This window comes from Glandiceps talaboti, chromosome 2 (assembly GCF_964340395.1).
Source record: "Glandiceps talaboti chromosome 2, keGlaTala1.1, whole genome shotgun sequence".
NCBI classification, from domain to species: domain Eukaryota; kingdom Metazoa; phylum Hemichordata; class Enteropneusta; family Spengelidae; genus Glandiceps; species Glandiceps talaboti.
Window position 1 is genome coordinate 9,240,566 of NC_135550.1, and position 18,242 is coordinate 9,258,807.

The following is an 18,242-nucleotide window of genomic DNA, read 5'->3' on the forward strand; positions in this document are numbered from 1 at the left end:
TACAGAGTCAAGTGTATAATTGCTATGCACGCTCACACACACTACACACATTATGTCTTGCTAGGATTTTGAGATGTTCTCTTGACTTTTAATAATAAAGTTACACTTGGTGTTCTATTAGTTTAGTTCTTGGATTGGCATGCTAAGCTTTGGGTGTGGAATAACAGTTCTTGCATTATTATTATTACTGGTGTATGAATGTATTATGCTTTTAAATAGGCAAAACTTTCAAAATTTCCTCTTTATGTATCCAGAAATCTTTGTGAGATGTTTTATAATACTTGCACTATTCTAAATATGGTATGGCAATGTGTGGTTTTAAGTGTGTGATGGAAATATCTAGTATCTTGACTTACATTCTGTTTTATTCCACTAGTAGTTTTTTGTGTACAAACATATCTAACACCCCCCCCCCCCCCCCTTCATCCCCAGTGGGAGATTGAATATTAAGGCTGGGGTAATATTTGTTACTTGTAGCTAGCTGACATACATCTAATACATTGAATGTATTTACTTTGGCATCCAACAATTTTTGCTGAAAGACAACTTTTCACCTTTTGACCCCACTTTAGTTTAGTGGATAAAATCTTTTTTGCCTCAAACAGTATACATATATGACTATTGGTACACCAGTTTTTTGTGAGTAAATGCACTGATTTGAAATAAATCTACCTTTTGATTATTCAGAGTATATGTGAAAGTGATTCCATTTTCACACTGGATTTGGCACATTTTTTTTTCAACTAAAATAAGTTAAAATAAGTTCAGAGTCAAAATAAATGCCCTCACAGTATTAAATGAAAAATGTTCTTTCCAACTACAATATCGAAAAGAGCATATTTAAGTTAATACTGTCAAAAATTGTATATCTGCCAAAATGCTCTCTCGAGCCAAAATGTGAGCCACTGTTGGTAGTCAAAAATTGGTAATGTACTGTGTTGAGAGTTATTATAGCTTAAACATTGAAAAGAGGCACAGAAGCAGTCATGTCAAATTAAAACATTGTCGTATCATATGTGCGGAGAGTTAAAGCGACAAATGAAATCTTCATCTGATTCCGAGGATTACGAGTCATTTAATTGCATATTAGACAGGCTAGACAGCAGGGATCCAATAAACCTGTTATTAACATACTCAGCTGTGAGACGGTCAAGGTATTCTGGTGTGTTAGCCAATATTGAAAATGGACTTGCACAAAAGAAACTGATAAATGCAAAGTCATAACATTGGAAAGTCTGTTTCAAAATTGATCTGAACACAAAAGCCCACAGCTTGTACGTACATAGAATTCTCGGAAAGAATTAAATGTATGAGAGATAAGTTTACCATATGCCTTAGGCTTAAAACATATTGTGTAACATTAACAGAGCAAATTAAAAATCTAATTAACATATCACTCGGCATATATTTTTTTCATATTTATGATGACAAATTTCATATTTGTATGGATATATCATACCGATATCACTGGATATTTCTAGATTCGGGTTCCCTATTTTAAAAAAATCACAAAACAGAAATGTGAGACACAGGCACAGAATGAATCGACAGCATATTAGACACAAATCACGTGACAACAGTCAAGACTTTTTGAGAAAAGTAAAATTGTTTCCAAAACCTTTTCTTCTGACAGAAGTTTTGAATATGTATTTATAAACAACACAGTTTGATGGATAGTTTTGGCAAAAATTAAACACGACACACAAGAAAGGTAAGGATAGTGCACTAATTTCTGACAGCAATTTTAGGCGGGAAAGACAAATTTCCATTTTCTGAAAAGCACAGACAATGGGATGAGTTCTGACAAAAGTTTTGACCTGGAAAATATTTGATTAGTAAGTTTTCATTCTTTTCGGAAGCAAAAAAAAAATGCCTGATTTCTGACAGATGTTTTTAGTGAGAAACTACAAACTGGCACATTTTCCATGTCTTGACAAGCACAGATAATAGAACGATTACTGACAAAAGTTTTGAGCGGGAAAATATTTACAGTAATAGACAGGCAGTGACGAAAATGAACTAAAATGTTAAACACAACTTTTGAATGACAAAATATCACAGATGAAGGAAAAATGTACAGAAAAAGCATCTATGCATTTTGAATTGGTTTATATAGAGGATGAAAAGCTTGTAGGTCATTGAACCATTTGATTGACTGCTTTATACAAGTGATATGATGGAGAAAAAATTTCCTGTCAATAACACTGCATGTAATCAATCTCCACTCCTAGTGTGTTTCTTTGTGAGAAGCAAGATCAATAATTCTCTAAACATAACACACAATCCTTGAAAATGGCGGGAGTTTCTTTACAGCCTACTGATCTAGAATAGTTTTTCCAACATCACTCCATTTAGCTATTGAAATGGAGACACAGCTTACACACATGATTAGAATGGAGTCAACGCCCTTGAAAAGTGAAAAAGTGTACCTCTCCCCGGGGGGATTGATTCTTTTAAAGTGCGTATTGATTTTCGAACAAAAATCTTGTGTGCAGTTGTTGAGGAAAAAAAAACAAACTGCAGCTTGAGCCGAAGTGGATTAAAACAGATGAGAGTGTAGTGATGCTTCAGTAATGATAGATGTTAGCCTGACACATACAGATTTGGCAATTAAAATAACGACAACAACAATTAGAGATGATGACAGAAATGATGATAAATGGATGATAATGATGATGTAGAATGGCCGACTCAGGCTATAAGGAAGAACAACACAGGTGCTGTCGGTGAACTTGAAAGATACGAGATTTAGATGGACGGATGGATGAATGGATGGATGGAGTAGAACAACACATGATAGAGGCAGGCAGGCAGGCAGGCAGACAGGTTTTCTGCTAACTTTATTTTAGTCTCTTATTGCCTGGCTCTCTTCTAACTGACGTACCTTGCTTTCTAACACATGTATCTTTTCTTCCTGTTCACTGACTGTTTTCAGAAGCTGAAAGACAAAAAAAAAAAAAATCACAGAAAATTGTAAAAATCAAAATTTATATAAGCAAAATAATATCTTATCTGTCTATAAAATTTTGCCAAATATCTAGTTGAATATCTCGGAGACCTATGAGAATTTACTCCAAAATGTGTAATTTTCAAATCACAGTAAATCGTAAAATCAAAATATTAATAAGTAACACAAACAATCAGTTTTTGAATCCTTCATGAATTTTGTCACATTTTTTGACTAAACTTCTGTAAAAGAATTTACTAAAAAACTTTCAAGTGTGTAATTTTCAAGTGTCTTTCTAACTTTGTGTCAACACTTTTATATCTGAATGATTCAGACAAAAGTTCCATAGTCACATCAACTTTATCGCTACTAACTATATCTTATAGCGTCCTGTATTAATTTCTATTCTCCAGTACTTTCCACTAATAATATTTCATTGAAACAGTTTTGATTCAAGTCCTGTATTCAGACATTTTATATTTTTCCACAAACTTATGAGTCCACTGCACTCAAAACAAAGTGATTTATAAACAAGGTATGCTAGCTAGGTCAACTTTCATGAGCTACAAAATGTAAACACATATATCACTATATCAAGTGTATATATATTTTCCAACTGTTGTTTCAACATGTCTTGCATTATGTCTTAAGCTAGGCAAATCTACAACATTCTTACAAATTTCAGCCTCATTCCAACTTTTCAAAATCTACATGTTTAGACCTAATTTGCATATCAATGGTGGACATCATAATGCCTTTAACAATTCTTCATCTAAACACCCCCAGAAACATCCCAATATAATTTCAATCCAATCAGTGAAGTAATTTTTTGGGTTTTAATTTTCTGACCAAACACTACACCTTTCAACCCTGATTTGTATATCAATGATGAGGTCATCTTGTGCAGAATTTCTGTTGGAAACATCCAAGCCAAATTTCAAAGTGATCTACCTTGTAGTTTTTTTGAGTTTGAATTCTGACCAAAAATCACTTTAAAAAAAAAATCTAATTTGCATATCATGAATCAGCCTTTACACCTTGTCTTGATATAAATCTTCATATAGACATCCTTAGAAGCATCAAAATCAACCTTCAAACCATTCTGTACTTTTTAAAAAATATTTTTGATCTAAAATTACACCTTTTTCAGTCAAATTTTGCAATTATGTTTAATATAAATCATTTTTAGATCTAATTTAAAAGGATCAACCTGCCTTTAATAGTCAAGTCATCATTTAGACACCCCTAGACACATCCTGACCAAATATTAGACATCACAACCCAACAGTTTTAGAAGTGAACTGTTTAGACCAAACCACTTTTTAAAACTTATTTTCATATCTCTGATTACATTAAAAAATTTCTACCTGATTTCCCAAGTCATTTTATTTTACCAGGGTCCCAAAAACAAAACCCTAGACATACCCTGACCAAATATTGAACATCATCAGCCTACCAGTTTTAGAATTGAACTTTTAAATAACTTTTTGAAACTTATTTTCATATCATTGATCTATATACAAATACATGTATATAATAAAATCTACCTCAGTCCCCCCCCCCCCCAAGTTATTTTATTAGGGTTTTGTAACAAACATTTGGTCACTGTAAGGAAACCACACCAGTTTACCTGCTCCACCCCTTTCTGTTACCAGGGTTCCAAAGCCTTGCTAAAAATATTGTTTATACAACAAATCAACATTGTAAAACCATGAAGGGTCTTTTGCCATAAAAACTAGCCTAATTCACTCCTTATCTAATTTATTGCATCATTTTATAGAACACGTTCCTAAAATTGATGTGTTTTTATTATACTGTATGCATATGAGACTGTTTGTATTTAGAACGGATCAAGAGGGGATCACGGCACTACAGGATAATTTATGTGAATGCTAGTAATCCTAATTATTTACACTGTGGCTACTTTACTACCATGCACATGGCAACATCATATTCAGTCCGACAAATATTTGTATATATTAGCTCGTTTGACACGAACTTATTTCACATTCTTATTTTCATCATTTCCATAGAAAGAGCTGTGACAAAGCCTACTGATTTTGTGTAATGGAACTGTAGGTTCGGTAGTGATATAGGCATGGTAACCATCCGTCCGTCTGTCAGTCTGTGTAGATGTGTGTAAACAACATAAAGTCAAAACCTCTAGATCAATTATTTACAGTGTTACCAAGTAGTAGAACTGCTACTCTTGTTGTTATTGGCAAATTAAGGTATTGACAGTTCATTTCACATCTTCCTAAAAACCACCAAATCTCTTTTTCAGGAGATGCACAGACCTTACAAAATCTGTCCTTTCCATCAAGTTGAACATACATAATCTGACAAGACAATGTGTACAGACTGTGTACTTTTAATAATATTCAGAGACAATTGTCTTTTTGGAAAATTTTATAGTTCACAAATAAGGCTTTTTAGACCATAAATAACTGGGGACAGAATAATAAAGGACTCTATTTCAGACTCTCCAAGTACACCCAGAACTACATTTTACTTTTCAGATCAATGGTCTACAAAACATAAACAAGGGATGGCATATATACATGGAGAAAAGCACGAGAAATATACCCCATCTCTCCTAAAGTTATGAGCAACGTCAGAACATTGTAATCCTTCAAATTTAAGGTGCACAATGTTCAGACATTCAATGCTGCTGCCATGAGCCTTTGTAGTGGAGAAAATTCACTGCTCCATTGTTGATTGAAAACTTGGAAACAACAGGAAATCATGGCAACAAAATACACTATAGCAGTGCATGAATATATTCTCTATAGCCTGATCAACATCAAATAGTGCCCTTTAGTCAAATTAATAATCTGTACAATCATAAATAAATACTATCATATAAGATTATTTTTTAAAGATTAAAACATGTTTCCGAGTTCGAAAAACTGTTGGTGTGACTATCATGATGCAAAAATCCTGCCATCCTGACAAGAAGGGAGAGGAACAGTACTGTACCATTTTTCGCAATTTCACTCACTACGTACACCATCTAAATCCCTGGTGTACATGTGTATAGCATATATCATATTTTGTGCACACTGAAAGACGTATCATACCACTATCCGCAATTTCCCTCTCTACGTACAGTACACTGGGTAAATCCCATATCATATTTTGTGCACACTTTCTCGATTTCTCAGCCTGGGGTCTGGATTTATTGCTTACAATAATGGGTTTTTTTTTTGATGAATTATAGATGTTGACATCAATGACTACCAGGTCGGTAGTAGCAAAAATATTAGCACTGGCTTTGACCTTGACCTTTGCTCTATGACCCATTAATCCTTTCATTTTTTGAAAGTTATCTTTTGATCTTCTCACCATGTAGATATCAAAATGATCTGAGAATGAGGTACTTTGCATTTCAAAGAAATAATTGTATTTTTAATATCTTGATTCAGGGTCAGTGTCATTCAGATCAGGTTTCATATTCAACGTTCTCACCATGTACCACAGGGTAATAATAATCCAAGATGGGGTACATTTTGCATATGAAAGAAAGTGTAGTCTGTTTGATCTTGATTGACATTTTTCAATCCGAATCAAAATTTACTTTATATTTTCTCTTCAACAATGTCGTGTAATTTGGCAAAACAATCTATGATATTAATCAGTTGAAAGAAACTGTCGTTTGTTTGATCTTGAATCTTGTCGATGAACTTTTATCCTTTTATTTGCTCAACATCTATTTGGCAAAATTACCCGAGACAGTGATATTTAGCATGTGAAAGAAAACTGTCATTTGTTAGATCTTGTTAATGAAATGTACTTTTTTTTTATTTTCTCAACATGTATTCGACAAACTAATCTGAGACAGTGGTATTTTGCATATGAAAGAAACTGTCGTCTCTCTATGTGAATTCGTCTGAAGGTCAATGTCATTTCCATATATGTTGTTGATTCTGGCAAAATAATCATCTCATCAAATATCATCAGTATTACTTTAAGAACGGTGATTCTTTGACAGAAATATTACAGCAGCACTTTTTCATTCCCTTTATTGCAGGATTGAAAGACAACTTCTGGTTCGTGTAAATCAAGACAGGATGTACATGAGGCAGATTTCTGTAGTTAATACCTTATACTTTGGAAAAATCATTGAGTTTTGATACAAACATTACAAAGCACAGGTGATCACAAAAAATATGAAAATCATTTCAAAATTTATGTACTTTTTTACAATGAAAAGTGATAAAACTGCATAACGAAATATTTGACAAAGATACAAAGATTGATAATGTCTATTTGCTTGGAAATAAGATGGTGAACAATTCTTATTTCTCATTTGGCACACAACTTTATATACAAACTTTCATGTGACAAAATCTTATTTGAAACCAAGATAAGTTTAATATGGTGATACATCCTTCCTGTTACTTTGTGACGAGTCACGACAAAAAAATATGCCACAACAAATCATATGTCCAAAACCTGATGTTTATATATTCAAATTTTATAAGCTGTTGGTCTTCTTATACATTTGTTGAGAGCTGGAGAAATGTTTGTGAAAATTTTGCAATTCTTACCTTCAGTAAGGAAAGGTTATGTTATACTTTTGTCTGTCTGTCTGTCTGTCTGTCTGTCTGTTTGCCTGTATGTCTGTCTGTCTGTGTCTGACATGTCTGTGGACATATCTCAAAAACTACTGCATTAATTCTGATGAAACTTGCTACACATCTTCCATATGGTAATGATAAGAAGTGCTTAGGTTTTGGGAAACAGGCATGAATATTAATGAGTCATTTGCATGATTACCGATTTTCAGTAAATATACTATATCTTAAGAATACATATCATGTAAAGCCTGGGGTTTTTTTGGAAGGGGGGGGGGGCATGCTTTGGTATTATGTATGTGGAAAAATTCAAGGAAAGTTTTCCAATGTACTACCCTTTATGAACACATTATCAGCTGCTAGAGTGCACCTTCATCAGGACAGAAACATTGTCAATACTTGCATTGACAAAAACATTCAGTACCAACCTTCCAACACTACTGAACTAATTCACCTACATACATTGCACAATTCACTCACCTTGTCATTTTCCAGCGTTAAGTGATGTACTTTTGACCGTAGAAAGTCGATTTCATGATGTGTAATTTCTTTGATGGACTCTACAGAGGAACCAGTGTCCTTTAGACTCCCTAGATCCAATGGTGGTACAATCGGAATGGATTGGCTGCTAGCACAAAAACCAATGCTGCCATTATTGATATCTTGCTGGTTTTCTGAGTGTGTCTTCATTGGAATGTACTCAGCATCGTCTAACTCCTGATGACACAAAACAAGATGTACATAATCCATCAAACTTTATCTGTTTGTGTACTGTTTGCCATTTTGGTTCCATGACAACACTTTCTGTTCTAAATACACTGCTGAAAATTACTGACTTCATATGGAATGTCTTAAAATTGTACTCACTTTCTTTGATTTCAGAATATCATTGAATCGGTCTACATGTTTACTACAAGTTTAACTATCTTGTTACATTGAGGGGCTTTTAAAAATTAGATACTGGAAAAACTACAGTTCATTAATTGTATCGTGTTAATGAAGCCTGAAATAAAGTGACACACTTTCACACTCTCTACTCTATATTACATTTGTCCCAAGTTTGAATGAAATCATCTTCTGTTTCTCAAAAGATATCAGTGTACCAGTGTGAGTCACCTTTGTGCCAGGTTTGCTTGAAATCAGTGTTTGTCAAAAGATATCTGATTTGACTTGTGTGAGTCACCAGCAATGTAGGTGAGAGCTATCACAGACACAGACCAGAGATGTAGACAGGCTAAAAAAAGGTTTGACTGAAATCAGCCTGAGTATGTCACAGTAACATAAATGACAAACACATGGCCGGATGAGAGCTATTCCTTCAGTCTCATCTTGGTGATGCCCAGTGGGGCTAAAAATTCTAAGAATGAGGAAGTTGTTCATTTAATTCTATCACATTATGACATCAACAATAACTATTTGTTAAAGTGGAGAGTTGGCTTTACAGTGAAATAAGAAAATAGTTTCTTTTATAATTTATCACGGAACATAGACCTCGACTTAAAATGTGAACTATAGATATATCATATGGGCAGGAATATAAATTATCATGGTATGCAATCGAAACTAAATTAGATGGTGTTAACGATAAAGAGAGATGGACAGTAAAACTGTACAACACACAACATAATTTATGTACGATAAACGATAGTATGCAGTCTAAGAAAATTATGAGGTGTTGGATTTAGAGAGAGGTGGACAAACGGACACTACCACTCAACAAGACCGTTAGATGCAACATAAATAACACAAAAGAATGTAAATTATGACAGCCTGCAATTGAAACCACATTAAATGGTGTTACATATGTGAAAACTGGACGGTAAACATTAACAGGACACAACATAATTCTTGAACAAGGAATGTAAATTATGAGGTAACAATCGTAAAACAATATTAGATGGTGTCAGATGGTGGCAAACTTGAAGGAACTGACAAATGGAATTGAACATGATTCAATTTAATGTATACAAAACGAAATGTGTATTACTAGAATAGCGTGCAATCAGACAGACAGAGTGATAGTTGAGAGACTTGGACAGTCAAAAAGAATGAGTGTGACGTAAATTAAACGCAAGATGTTGAGAACGACAATGACAATCACACAACATTATAGTTGGTGTTTGACTAATTGACATAGAAATGGTCATGAAAAACATGAATTACGATGTGAATCAAAGAAGAATCATTTGGTGATGGGGAATCTGATGGTAAAGTGTAACTCAACAATTTAAGAAAATGTAACTACAAAGGTACAATTTCACTCTGAAAATTTTCGGTGAGTGCTTTGAGAGGACTGGGTTGGAAGCATCAACATGGTATAACCATTTAATACTAGAAGTTTGCATTCTAAACTGATGAACAGATGGTATTGGACTTGAGAGGGCTGGGCAGGATGAATATGATACACCATAAATTCTACTTAAAGAAATGTTAGCTATGATGATGATTTAAAATGGAAACCAATAAAAGAAGGAATAAACTTATAAGGGTTTGACTTGGACACATAAGATCTAACATGAATTATATGCTTGAGAGTGAAATACTAATTTATGACATGATCCACTTGTTAACAATAATATATATGAGAATGAACGTTCCTGGACTTTGGGTTTACAGTATCAAATGAAAATTTCTATTCACTGTAGTCAAAATATTCTTGGAAGTCAATCCTAAATATTTGCTGATGTTTGATCAGTATTGTTAGAGGTGTACTACAATTTGGGATTCATATCTAAAATTTTGTGAGTAGAAATTTTCATTTAAAATTAGTAGTGCAAGATTTTTGATGGCTGATTTTATGATAGGTTGATCTTCGTAATTTTTGTTGATGAGATTATACGCAAGACATATGATATGAATTGTTAGGAGTTTTGTGCCATTTTTATACAGATTGACATTTGGAGAAGTTATTTTCAAGAAATGTTTTATCAGCTCGAACAAAGGAGTACAGAATGTTCTCGTCAAATGGCAGCCATTTTGTATACCTAGAGCATGTTAAAGGTGCCATCTTTGAATAAACTTTCACAGAATTCTATACATGCTGTCCAACTGTTGTGTTCTGAATAGCCACGATACCTGTTCCAAGACCAAAGATTTGCATTTTTCTTGGCTACCAAATTGAAATTCGAGATAATGAACAGATTCAAAATTCGCATTTGAAATTTCCACGTGCCTCCAGGAATGCCTAGATGGTCATGAAAGTGGCAAATTGTTTCACGCCCAATAAAAGTCTAAATCCATTAGCGTAATATGGTTTTATAAGCCATTGGATTTTATATACCAGCCTACGTGAAAACAAAATCTGGGAAAATCCATAGTTCTGAAAGTCACTTCAAAAAGTAAACAATTGTTACGGTCAATGCTCCCCAGTTTGTGCATTTCAGTGCGTCATACGAATCACTAGTAAGTAAACCTTTCAGAGAATTAAGGCAATTTTCATAGAAACACAAGATATTATGCTGAGACAAAATAGTTGATACGTAAAGGACTAACATTAGTGTATAATTTGTTACACTGTGTAGATATAGGTAGGTCTACGATCGATCGGAGTATTAGAAGACATTGCTATGGTATTAGTGAAAGACTTGACATGTTTAATAGCCCCATTTTTATTACAAATTGGCCATTACTTGATTCACATTGGTCATATGATATATCAAACGTTATTTGTGCAGTTGATGGCTTGCACGTAAACAGGCCATATGAACATGAGTCAATACTTAAAAGGGTTCAATATCCGGTTACTGACATTTAAGGGAGATGGTCTGACGGTGGTTAGATAAGAGGAAGGACTTTTTTTTAAAAGGGGCATTATTTTCTTCTAATGACGACAACAGCATGATAACACATGGCTGATTTTTTATTGTCTTTTACAACCCACATAAAAGAACAAGTGAAATCTGTTCAAATTGAAAGTTTTGTTTTAAATGTATAGGTAATTTCGACAGGGAACCCAGTGAGAAGTGAAACGACAATGCAATATGATTTAGTATTGAAAAATGGATACCCGATGGCATGGCATCTAGAAGATGGCGCCATCAATATACAACTGAACTAGGACCAATATCACAAGTATTACAAGTCTTTTTGACCTGTTAAAGAATATTTTATAACTTTCGTTAAAATCACTACATTCTACAAAATTTCCAAGATGACATATTTCACATGAAAAGCCATGTATTAAAGAAAGGATTACTACCATCTAGTTTTTAAGTTGACTTGGTGTATTAACTGGTTTCAATTTCACTGATTCTGGACTTTGCCTAACAGAAATCTGAATTGACCCCCCCCCCCCCCCCCCCAGCATTAATGCATTCTTTTTACTTGTCTCACTTTACCTTTTGATGAAATTTGCTCACAACAATCGGACATATATTATTGGATTTTAAATTCACAAATTCTGCTTCTAAATGAAATGAGCTAAATTGCAAACTTACAGCTTTCAGCCATATTGGAATACTGCTTTCTGCTGGATTATGGCCAACACCATGTTGACCTCGTGTCCAGTCTACATCATGAACTGGTGATGTGTCCGACTCTTTGTTACCCTTCTTCTCCTCATTTGCTTGAATGGCATCACCATCTATTTCATCTTCTTTGTGGAATACGTCACTCTCTGATCGACTCACTAAAGGTTTAGTTCCTGAAAAATGACAGAAATGAAAACATCACTCTCTGAACTACTAACTAAGGTTTAGTACCTGAATAATGATAAAAAAAAAACACCTTCACTCTCAGAAAAACTAACTAAAAGCTGCAATTCCTGAAAAAAAGGACAAAAATGAAAACATCATTCTCTGAATAACTAACTAAGAATCAATCAGCAACAAGACTTGCCACAATGTGTTCTTGGATAACACCAACGTTCTAGCCAGAGAACAGAACTGGTTCAAATGTAAAGTAAAACAAGTTATCTACATCAGACAGGAAAGACCCATCATAAACAGGGACCAAGGAATTACCAACTACCATCAATTTACAGATTTATTATTCCACCAGTTTCAGAGAGGGATATTCATGCTGAATAATTACAGCATTGCATGACCAAGGTTCCTTGTAGACCAAAGTGTCATTTTGCTTCCAATTTACCATTCTAAAGTAATTATATTTTACTGTCCTGTAAATACGTTCTCTTTCACCTCACCCCTTCATAATTCATTCAAGAAAGATTTCGGTCAAAATAGGTCTGAAATGGAGTGTGTCATTTGTCACATGGGATGCAAACATTTAGTGCCAGACTGACCACAGATTTATCATCATGTTCAAGGAATACTCATCAAAATGTATTTTTTAGTGAATACAGTTCCTGTCTGGCAGTGAAGTCATTTTGTACCACACAATATTTACTGTTTTGGGGTTTTGTTATTTTTATATCAATCGTAAACAAATCATGTGAATGATAGTCATGAATAAACAAAAATTCTGCAATACCAACAACATAAATTGTTTAGCTTTAACTGGGTGATGAAAATAGCAAAAGACAGTAATTATTCCATTTGGAAATCTTATATGTGATATTTTTTCCAGTGTATGTTTTCAATCTCCTGTGTTTTCTGTCCCCAAAGGGGGACTGTTACAATGGACTCTGTTTGTGCGTGCATATGTGCATCCATCTGTCCATAATATGTCATTTCTCAGATATGCAATATGCTATTTCCTGGTACAATGGTGACATGTCATATGGGACATATGCATATCACTTTGTTTCGTGACATATGCAAATTTCACTGAATGGTGGCCATATTTGTAGTAACAATCATGATTTACTGCATAACTCAAAAACTTTAATGCATGGAGACTCCATTCAAGTGTCTATCCCAATGATTAGGTGCCAACATTCTTTTGAGACCTTGACCTTTGACCTCCAGGGTCAATTATCAAAATCCACCCATTAGCTGTACATCACACACTTGCCACTAATTCATTTTAAATCATGACCATTCAGTCGCATAGAAGTACAATGTTTGAGGGACATGTGTCTTCTACAAAGACTTGTTATACATTGTGCTGTACATATATATTGTGTCTACAATAATGTTGCTCTTTTCCTCAGACTAAATTAATCAAAGAGATCATGGAATGTGTCTCTTTCATTCCATTCCATCCCCATATGGTGAAATGACGAAATATGTTGATTTGTGAACGTTTATTAAATCGCTATCTATCAAAACAACAGATGTTGTTGTTGTTGTTGTTGTTGTTGTTGTTGTTGTTTTTGGAAAGTCCTTCTTTGATAACAGCTTTATACTGATCTTCTCTTGTACTATCTAGGCACATGAGTAACCCTGGCTTACAAAGTACGAGCACTGAGCACACCACTGAGTTTTTCCAACATCTGCAATCTCTACTTTTACAGGCATACCATGTAATATTCCAAAATTCACAAAAAACCAGACTTAAGTACTGTTACTAACTAAACCAAAGACAAAAATCCCCTCCATTCATCAGTCTATCCACGGACATTTTTACGATGTGACTGTTATTTACTTTAACAATTAAAGGACACACACAGTTACACAATGGTTGGACAGTACCAGCATAAAATCACAAATTTTGGGGACTAGTACTAGGGAAAAAAAATGATTAAGTGAGTTTCGTGACTGTTCTGAAGGCTAGAACTTATTTAATGAGTATGAAATATGCTTTGAGTACATCATACCAGCTGGTGCATCGACCTTATAGTATATTGTAGACTGAGTAACGAGACACGCGTACAAGAACGAGGTAACATTGAGAACGTTGTAAACAAGCAGCACGACAGCTGAAATAGTTGAATTGTCATTAATATCAGATTTACTATTAACGCATTATCATTTTTTTCCAACAATAATGATGAATGGACAACATGTGTGTAAAAGTATTATTAAGATATCAGACATATTTTTTGCTCCATATTGATTTGAATGGATGTACATTTATGAGCTGGACTATTTTTGTATCAAAGATTGATACCGAAATTGGCTGACAAAATTAATATTGCTGAAATAATGTGGACAACGTCATTTGTCTGGACAAATATTTTACAAGCAATCTAAGTTATTTTTAGAAAAGACGTGGAAAATCGACAACTCTGCCCAAATATGGCCAAAATTTGTGAAAAATTGAAAAAGTAACAAATCTTAATGTACTCCACCTAAGTGAAGGAAATATCAAAACAATTCAACCATTGATTACAATTTGAATTTATGAGAACGATGTAATGATGCAGTAAGTACCAACTTCAAGATAGTTTATAGTTTATATACCATGGAAAATCTGTAGTTGGATAAAATTTATTTAAAAAAAACTGAAATAACAACGCTTTCATAGTTTTTCAAATTTGACTGATGGTGTACTTTGCATTATGGGTAATAATCTATATGTATGTGTTATTGCATACAAGAACCAAATTTAGTCAAAGGATAGTAGACAAATAGTAGTCATTCATTGTTTCTTGTATTGTATTAGTTTTTTTTCTAAACATATCATAAATTAGAAAAGAAAAGTCTTGTTGTCAGGTGTTTTCAACAACAACAAGTTGTAAAGAAGTAAACTTTGGGGACACAACATTACATGTAGTGATTGGTCCCCACGATGAAAAAACATCCTTTTGATTTCAAAGTCAGCAAATTACAATTCTCCCATCTGGTGTAGTCAATAACTATTTATACTTTACAGTAAAAGTTGCTACATTTTAGCATCTCGCTCTACAAATATTGTAAAAATATTGCTACATTTCATCATCTGGCTCAACAAAAACCTTACTGACATTGTTACATGTTATGTCTGGTTTGATACATATCTTACTGACATTGTTACATGTTATGTCTGGTTTGATACATATCTTACTGACATTGTTACATGTTGTGTCTGGTTTGATACATATCTTACTGACATTGTTACATGTTATGTCTGGTTTGATTCATATCTTACTGACATTGTTACATGTTATGTCTGGTTTGATTCATATCTTACTGACATTGTTACATGTTATGTCTGGTTTGATACATATCTTACTGACATTGTTACATGTTATGTCTGGTTTGATACATATCTTACTGACATTGTTACATGTTATGTCTGGTTTGATACATATCTTACTGACATTGTTACATGTTATGTCTGGTTTGATGCATATCTTACTGACATTGTTACATGTTATGTCTGGTTTGATACCTATCTTACTGACATTGTTACATGTTATGTCTGGTTTGATACATATCTTACTGACATTGTTACATGTTATCACCTGGTTTGATACATATCTTACTGACATTGCTACACTTTATTGATCTGCTAAGTTAATGGTGTCTCATGCAAAGACAATATAGCGATGTTCATAGTTTGTTGTCCAAGACAATGAATTGAATATATAGCAGTGTAAATTAGGTATTTGTACAGCCAGACTATAAAATGTAGCAATAATAGTATTAGTGTCTTGAGTCAGACGATATTGTACTTCAGCCTTACTGACTTCTTTTGTAACTTGGAGAAGTGAAGAGTAGCGCCAACTTGGCCAGATTTCACAGAACAAATATATCAGTATGCATAACATACGTGCGTGCTAGACAACAAAATTCATCATAAACATATAGTTTTATCCCCAGTGCAGTGTTTCTCCTCATGGCAATACCGCTTAATTGACGTTTACAGCTTATAGTTTCTAGATCTACATAAACTGAGTTTTAACGAATGAAGTACATGTACACTTAAGATTTCACGGCCAACATCAAAGGATGCATCCATCATCAAGTCTGCCTGTGTTGTTGACACTGATGGATGCACCTGTTCATGTAGTCTAAATTTGCATAATAATGTTGTCTGGGCTACAGAACGATCAATAAATGTCAAAACCGAAAACTATAAAAGTTTCTTTATTTAGAATTAATAGCAGTGTGTTTTATACATACTTTTTTCTTGGATGCTTTCTCTACACGACTGTACTTGGTTGTTTGTTTATAATTACTTTCCTCAGTTTCTCACACATTACATTCTAACATACAATATTAGCATGGTTCAATCTGCAAACTGCTATTACTGTCCTTGCTTATATGTTTGCTGATTTATCCTCAGTTTCATACATCCAGAGAGATTGACAGACTAAACACACCATAAAAAAGCCCCCTGCCTTCTCTTTTGGTGCCTGTAGGGGGGCGCCTTAAATTGGAACTTGTTGACAACAACCAGTTTCCTTTTCGATGAAGGTGGTAACCTAAAAATAGCTAGTTATTTTACTGTATATCTCGCTTCACATTTGGTCAACAGTAAAAACCAAATACAACAACAGCTTTTGTCAAAATTGAATAACATCTGACACAGGTTATATTGACATCCATTAAACTGACACAATATCCTGGTGGTTTTTTTTTTATCCACTTGGCACACAGTATTCAATGGCTAAACTATAGGTCCTTCATCAATCATGAATTTACAGGTAATTAATGCAGTCACTTTTACTTCACCGATTTCTACTGGTTCAAACTGGATTTAAAAAAAAAAATTACCCACACGAAGCTAAATGTGTCCTTCCTGTGACCTTTATGAACTAGATTTTTTGAGTTCAGTTTATCAAATTCAAATTGGGCTAGTAGAACTGACAGAGTTAATGACAAAATGGGAGAGCAAAATGAAACGTAACACTAAATTTGAACTCAGTGACTCCAATATGATATTTGAAACTTCCAGCAAGCATGACTACAAATCTTACAGAAACAAGAGTAAAAAAGAAAATGTCTCGCAATAACATAAATGTTACTAGTCTAATGAATGCTTAATGTGTAAAATTTTTGTCACAAATATTAAGAGAAACTTAGACAATGTGCATCATAGAGTTGTGATAGTCCTGGTTACTTCACAGACACTGTCAACACTTCACAGAGTTCCATGTAAATCTAAAATAGTTGTTTTATACTTTGTGACTTTTGATTAATTAATAACTTTATCATGTTATTAATAGAGGACAAATTTCCAAACGCTGTAATTCACATATGTATTCATCAACTTCCTGAAATTATATTAAGGCCTAAAAAAAAATTTGGTTCCAGTTACCTCACTCCACCTAGTTTTTCATGCTGACCCTAAACTTTTTTTTTTACGTATTTAAGAAAAAATAATAAAATCGCAAAAATTGTGAAGTCTCGCAAGAAGTAGTCGATGCGGAAACTGAAAAAGACAATATAAAACTGTTCTTCCAATCTGTAATGGCAGTACATCTGATGAGAAGAAACCAATAACACAGAGACCATGTGCACATGGAAAACTACGGAAAACATAACTACCTGAACTAGACACTCAGATATGAAAAAATATATATAAAAAAAAAAATCACCAACCCCCACCTATTCTAAAAATAAGCTTAATTGGAACCACACATTTTTTTATTGTTAGGCCTACGTCAAATATTGTCATTCTTAAACAGTTATTTATACAAAGATTCAAATGAACCATTTTCATATATTCTCAAATTTAGTCCAAAAGATACAAAACACTTAAGACATTTTTCCTGAAAGTCTGACGACATGACTAACATATTGTTTTTTATGACTTCCTACATTTCACATTTAGTACAAACATGAAATGAGTTAAGGAAATACTTCTGACCTTTACTTGACCCATACACGCATTAAAGTCAAATTGTTCATATTTTGTTCATACTTTTCCTAGAATTTTGATAAAAATATAATATTAACAGTACTTCAAAGAATCATTATGATAAAACCCAAAGGTGTGTAAATGCAAGT

At 33.6% G+C, this 18,242-nt stretch overlaps 1 protein-coding gene across 1 annotated transcript in view; it reads right to left on the reverse strand.

Annotated features, from left to right (window-relative positions):
• Window positions 1-18,242, reverse strand: part of LOC144443812 (serine/threonine-protein kinase Nek9-like) — a 101,845-nt gene that overhangs the window by 53,656 nt on the left and 29,947 nt on the right. The window contains exons 19-21 of the mRNA XM_078133364.1: window positions 11,961-12,166; window positions 8,005-8,241; window positions 2,885-2,938 (exon numbers count right to left, since the gene is read on the reverse strand). Coding sequence (XP_077989490.1) covers window positions 2,885-2,938; window positions 8,005-8,241; window positions 11,961-12,166 — 497 coding nt within the window. The remainder of the gene's footprint in view (window positions 1-2,884; window positions 2,939-8,004; window positions 8,242-11,960; window positions 12,167-18,242) is intronic.